This window comes from Halyomorpha halys, unplaced genomic scaffold, assembly GCF_000696795.3.
Source record: "Halyomorpha halys isolate HHAL.00 unplaced genomic scaffold, Hhal_1.1 Scaffold50.1, whole genome shotgun sequence".
Classification (NCBI taxonomy): Eukaryota; Metazoa; Arthropoda; class Insecta; order Hemiptera; family Pentatomidae; genus Halyomorpha; species Halyomorpha halys.
Window position 1 is genome coordinate 297504 of NW_027106849.1, and position 6988 is coordinate 304491.

A 6988-nucleotide genomic window follows, 5' to 3' on the forward strand; every position below is an offset into this window, starting at 1 on the left:
ACACAGACCTATACCAAATTTAGTTGCAAGAAATAATTGAACATATATTCGTTCCCGAAAAACCAAGTGTTCAAATAATTATTTTACCGACTGTATATAGAATTATACTGTGGTATAAAAAGAAAATAGTTGTAGAATTCGGAAAATATTCATCACATTAAAGTTAAATACTAGACAGACAATGCTACATATTCCATAAAAAAGAAACCTCTAAAAATGTCTATGTTGCTCCAAGCCACGGATATATAATCTAATGAACTTACTCTCCTGTTCCGTAGGACGAACTAGCAATGAGAGGAGGATACAAAGCGACGAACTACGAAGTGATCACTGAGGACGGATACAGCCTTTGGCTCCACAGGATCGGCAACAACTCTGGACCTCCAGTTCTGATGCAGCATGGGGTAATGGTCGCTGCAGAGCAATGGATAACTCGAGGTCCAAATAGAGATCTTGGTGAGATACTTCTTCCTAATTTCATTTAATGACCAAAGTGTAAGATACTTGTGAGACAGAGACGAAAACAAAAATATTTCTCATATTCTCCGAATAACCATTAACAACTTACTAACCCTAAGAGTACAGTTAATATAACTCATTAATCACTCATGATTGAAAAATAAAATTTAATTATTAATACGTATTAGTGATATTTAGCTATTGAGGCCAAAAACCAGAAGGAAAGACAGAATTAACAAAGGTACGAAAGAAACATGCAGCAAACTGGAAAGTAATTGTCTAACAAAACAAGCGTGTAGAAGGCTGGTTTGGGAGACTAGAGATCTACAAGGTCTTTAGAGCGACCATAAAAAAAATATGTATATATATATAAATATGTAATAACAACATTTATATAAAAGTATCATAAACGTTAACATTTAGCATAGTCATTATGAAGTATGTCCAACACACTAACTGTGTGTTAGTGAGCCTTATATCTAGTTCAATGGAATATACTACTTATATGTTTATTAGGAAAACATGTTTCCTATGTTTAAACCCAAAAAGATATATCCATTTTTTAATAAGGTGTAGGTAGTTGACAGTAGATTACTGATTGGATAAGATGGTTGCGGTCAGCAAAGAACAACATAAATAAAGAAAAAATTTTTATTTATGCCGACGTTTCGACCTGAGTTTCAGGTCTTCATCAGGGTGTTAAGCGGAGAAGGTTGGCACCCAGATGAAGACCTGAGACTGAGGTCGAAACGTCTGCATAAATAAATGTTTTTTGTTTATTTATGTTGTTCTTTGCTGACTGCACCTCCATCTTCTCCAATCCATTTTTTATGTTTACCACATTATTTAGCATTCATTTTAAGGTTGTGTACGCTTAACCAATCAAAATGTACAAAATACAACCCAATTTCATATTAAATGTTTGAGTTGAGATTAAACAAGAGATAATCTTGTACGGTGCGTACAAAGACAACTTTCAATTGCATTATAGGTTTTATTCATTAAGGAACAAATGATGTTCCCTTTCTGTCCGTCTGTAGTCAAGATTTGTGTTCGGGCAGAATCGATTAAACCCTTAATCTGATTTTGATAATTTTTTGAAAGATTATGGATGATGGTACATAGTTAAAACTGATGTCAATTTCCTCGGCACCTATATTTCGAAAACAAAATTTGAAATTGGGGATAAGTGTGATAATATCTCAGTAACAATTTGATCATTTAAATTTAAATCCAGGTAATAAACCTAACCGTATACTCCTAAATTGTGATGAAGCTATATTTTTGTAGCTATATATAAGGCAGTTGATATCGAAATATTTCATTAATGAATTTTATTTCATATATGTACTTTTATGCCATTTATGTATTTTCTTTATAACTTGTTTTCTTCCCATTCTAAAGGACTTATACTATATGTAATTTTTTTCTATTTGGCTTTGGCATAGTGTCTCGAAGAAAATACTTGTACAAAGTACAAGATACGGAGAACGTATTATACGCATCATGAAACATAAACACTTTTTTATTTTTGTTCTAAATCCTTCGTAAAATCCTCAATGCCTTACTTTTACTCCTTACTTTGTCACAAATAAAATCATACATAAAGACCTTAATGTATATAACAATCCTCCGAGGCGCCTGAAAAGAAGATGGCCACGAGACCAGCTAATGTAAAATGTCATTAGGGTAGTTTCTCTACACGCCTGTAACACTCCAATTTAACTTAGATCTGATTTACTAAATGTATTATAATGTACAGTTGTAAATAGCAATAAATAAATATTTAAAAAATTTTTACAATATAAAACTATAATTACAATTATAAAAAAAAATTTTGTTCTATAGTCGTTTATGGTTTAGGATCAATTAAAACAACTCAAACTAAAATAACGTAGAGGCTAAACCTTCCCATTTCCCGCTTCGCCATCGGCATTATAGCGCACATAGTTCCTATATCTCAGGGTAACTATATTGATATGTAATTAACTATTGCCAGTGATTTCTTTTCTTCCAGCATTTTTTCTATTGAAGGAAGGTTACGATGTGTGGCTGTCTAATTTGAGAGGAACGGCATTCAACGAATACAGTATCAAGTATTCCAAAAGCGACCGGAGGTTCTGGGATTTTAGGCAAGTATTTTAATTTAAACCATTCGCATAGATGAAAATAAATAGAAATTGCATAATAATAATCATGAGTCTTTTTTTCTATATGGAGGATTTTTTTGAAATAAAATAACTGATTTAGCTATCCGCTACTGTAGCTTACAGGAGAACGGGATGTACGACCTGCCAGCCTTTATAGACACCATCTTGGACATTCGTAAACTGAACCAGCTCTACTATATCGGACACTCTCAAGGTATTTATTTTTTTTTAATAATTTATATCCACTATTTTTAAATAAAAAAAATTATGAACTCACTAATAAATGAGTTACGAAAAGGCGGTGTGAAGCCTAAACATTCTTGCGATGTTACACCATTTTATAAGGAAATTCCATACAGTTAGGAATAAGTTGTTCCTCCTAGAGAGGAACAACTCGGTTTGGTTTTAAAAACATAATGAAGATGACAGAACGCTCTGGAGCATTGAATTGTTGGATAAGAAATGTATTAATTTAATAGATGACGTATATGTTGTAGAGATAACCTAATATATGAATAAAATAAATTTGCATAAATCAAAATAATCATGATATATTCTTTTATTCTTGAACATTTTAACGCAAAACAAGATAACGGAATCACACAACATACATAATGTCTTAAATTATATAAAAAAATAAATCTTGTCATTCATATATTAATCACGGATAATAATGGTTGCATACAATAAGTACTTGTTTAAGTACAAAAAGAATATCACATGAGTACGAAAAGAAATTTATAGAAGAGGAAATAAGAATAGGAAATTTTTTTAAAGTCATATAGCAAAAAAAAGTTAGATGGAGGTGTATTGACAGAAAAAAATTGTATTCGATATCTTAAATAGTTAAAGTGGAACAGGTTTTTGTTTATAAAATGTTCTTTGGGATCTAGAAAATATTTAATTACAGAGTTTATTATGATGATTAAATTAAAAAAAGTAGTAGAAAGTCGCCTCGCAGATGTTATTTAACCATGGCAGGATAGTGTATTTGTATGATATAATATGGAATATGTAAATAAAAAAAAACTTTTCTATTCTATTCTAAATAAAACAATATTATGATAGTGAGTGGGTTCTGACAAGGACATTACTACAGAGTGTCACGCTTTCCAATAATTTGGAAACCAGAAAAGTTAGGAAATTTGAGATTATAGTGCAGTAAATTTTCTAAATAGAAATTTAAGCTACGACCATCCATTTTCAAGAAATAAATGATAGACTAAAAAAAAAAAAACCTTCTCCCACCCCCTCCTTTGGCTTAACATCGACATCACAGGACTTTGAGTATGTTCACCTCCTAAGTAGTCAAAGCAGCCCTGAAGTCAATTCTGGTATTTCCTTTTACATCCTCTTTTATTGTCAGGTTACCGACCAATACATTGGAGACCAAGACGATTCAGGATAGAGCAGGCGGGAATTGTATTTGTATAATTAGGGAATTTGAAAGAAATGTTTAACGATAGCAAATTATGAAATTACAGCAAGACTTTTTATTATAAACGCATATAACCCGATTTATATCCATCTTTGGCGATATATTCAGATTTACTATTTTCTTAACATGATGTAGTTTTTAAATTAAATTATTTAGTTTTAAATGGAAAACAAGCATCATTTAAGAATACTCTGATCTTGCAGGCACTGCAGTTTTTTTCGTGATGTGCTCAACAAAGCCAGAATACAACGACAAAATACGGGGAGCAGTCCTCATGTCGCCCATCGCTTACACCCCGGCTGTCGCCAAACAGGCCCCGTCGATCCGTATCATTGCCACACGAGCTGAATTTATTAATGTGATAATAATTTACTATATTCATTTCAATTACTTACAAAGTAAAATATGTTCAGATATATTACATATATTGTCATTTGTTCAAGAGGGTTTTAAGAAATTTGGGTATATATTCGCTGGGTATTCGGACTGAACAAACAATAAACTTTCTGAGAGAGACTTGCGTCAACAACGAGAGTACGAGGGTGTTGTGCTTGGACTTGCTTGGGCTATCTTCAGGAGAAGACAGGAACAACCTAAATATAGTAAGTAATTCCCTAAATTATCTGTTTCTGTATACCAGTATCGATTATAGGACTATTATGGAGATTTATTTCATAATAGATTCATAAATTAAAATAAGTTGTATATCGATGTAAAAGATTTAATTTTCGACTTAAAAAGTGATTTTTATGTCATAAATATGCTGTATCACAGAGGCAAAAAGCATGTTTATGAGACATTGAGTTTGGATAAATTGGAAAGTCCAATTTTTTGTGAACAAAGTTGCATTCATAGATAATTGTCATTTTCTCTCAAAATACCTTATATTTAATTATTAGCTCATATAACTGTGCTAGGAAAAAAAAAAAAGCCTTCCCAAGAAACCAATTAATTATTGCAATGATCCATGGTCATGCTCTGTTCTTCGTTTCAGAGTAATGAGGATATTGGTTTTCATCTTGTTCTGACCCTGTACCGTAGCAAGGATATTATGAACAATTCCTATAAATATTAATCAAGTTTTTTATTAATTAATGCGAGACCATAAAAACAATATCTCTTTGTTTGTAAAAATAAATTAGAGTGGGCGACTGAAAACGAAATGGGAAAAAAAAACATTGCAATGTCACATTTACAAATGAGAATTAATTCTTTGTTTGAATATATATATTTTTTTAAATTATTTATTTAATGTAATTTACATCTGTACATAATAATAAATACAATAAGTAAATATGTGGAATGTTTCATTTACACTTGAAAATCTTGGGAAGGAACCACCCATTGGTGGTACTTCAAGCATAATTTAAATTAGAAGGTCCCGAGGCCATCTTCTTTTCGATCGAAGATTCTTCGAGGGATTGTTAAGGATGAGAGATTAAGAACTAATGGGTTAGTACGGGTAAGGTATTTGTAATGAAAAGGCGCATATCTGTTTTGGGCCAAATTAGTCTTGATGGATGAGTTTATTTGTAACGTTATTACGGAGCATCAAGGATTTCACTGAGGATTTTGGATTGTAAGGATTGGAGGCGGGAGGAATTCGATGGTTTGGTAGAGCTCCAGAGCTCAATTCCATATGTCCAAATTGGTCCGATTATCATAGTGTAAAATAATTTTTTGTATGTGGATTCGAATTAAGTCTCTTGTCAAGATGGAGTCCTAAGTATCGAATCTGTTCAACAGGCGTTATTATAAAAAAAAATAAATAAATAAAAATTTTATTTTAAATTGAATCATAAACTAGTACTTGTCAACTCATTACATTTTTATTAATCTGATACATGGAAAACAAAATATATTTTTAATTGGAGGAAAAATATGTTTGTTTTTTTCTAATTGAGTTATTAGGTAGAGGTATCAATGGAATCAGAATGGATGTCCTAGTTCCTCCAGAGAGTTCGAACGCAAAAATATAAACTCAATGCATAAACTCTAATCTTGTTCTGCATTCTAACTCAATGGAAGATTATCATTCTGAACCCAATAACTTTATTAAACAAAAAGTTACTTATCTAGTTTTTTGACCCTATAATTATACTTTTTAGGATGAATGGAACTTTTTTGTACCCTACTATGGTGCAGGAACTTCCTTGTATGTTGTACTCCAGTTTGCACAATTTTACACTACAGGTAAAATGCGCTATTTTCTAATTAATTTACCGTAACAAATAAATCAGATATAAGCAATGAAGGAAAAAAATGAAATATACATGTTATTTATGATTATATGCCAGATCCGGTGGCAATCTTAAGATAAAGAGCAGCTCAGAGTGAATTACTGAGTCACATAATTTAAATTAGTTCCAAAAACTAGTTTCTGATTTTTCAATAATTATTATTTTGATAAAACTAAAAATTACTTTTTTTTTTCAAAACCTTATATTTACATCTTATAAAATGTTATTTTGTCATACTATGTTTTTAACGAATTTTTGAGGTATGTGTAATTAATTAGTTCTGACTCCAATGGAAGTTGTGAGATATTCTATAACAAGAGACCTCGACAATGCATGTTCAGGTTAAGTTGTTGGTCAGAAGATGAATTGACAGGATGAGTCTTACGGGAACTAGCAGTAAATCCTCGCTGGAGAGAAACTTCAGTTAGAAGGGTACTAGTATATGTTTGTGACAAGTCCTAAGGGAACTAGCCGTAGGTCCTTGCAGGAACAAACTGTAGGTCCTTTACAAAAGGAACATAAGGTACAGGAAAGAGGAAGTGACTAGCAGAAATTAGTGTGAAATAATAACACATCATATCAAAAAAATAGTGGAAGAATATCTAATGTGTCTGTTAAACATTTCCCAAGAGGTACCGATTTTTTTCTTCTCATTTTTGTTTTATTTACTATATATACAATATAGAATATACCAAATACAT

The 6988-nt window shown here is 31.5% G+C and overlaps 1 protein-coding gene across 1 annotated transcript in view; it reads left to right on the forward strand.

Annotated features, from left to right (window-relative positions):
* Positions 1 to 284: 284 nt before the first annotated feature.
* The window catches only part of LOC106690164 (lipase 1), an 18795-nt gene continuing 12091 nt past the window's right edge, over positions 285 to 6988 (forward strand). The window contains exons 1-6 of the mRNA XM_067045142.1: positions 285 to 456; positions 2477 to 2591; positions 2726 to 2823; positions 4251 to 4405; positions 4491 to 4649; positions 6156 to 6240. Of these exons, the coding sequence (XP_066901243.1) occupies positions 291 to 456; positions 2477 to 2591; positions 2726 to 2823; positions 4251 to 4405; positions 4491 to 4649; positions 6156 to 6240 (778 nt within the window). The 5' untranslated portion in view covers positions 285 to 290. The remainder of the gene's footprint in view (positions 457 to 2476; positions 2592 to 2725; positions 2824 to 4250; positions 4406 to 4490; positions 4650 to 6155; positions 6241 to 6988) is intronic.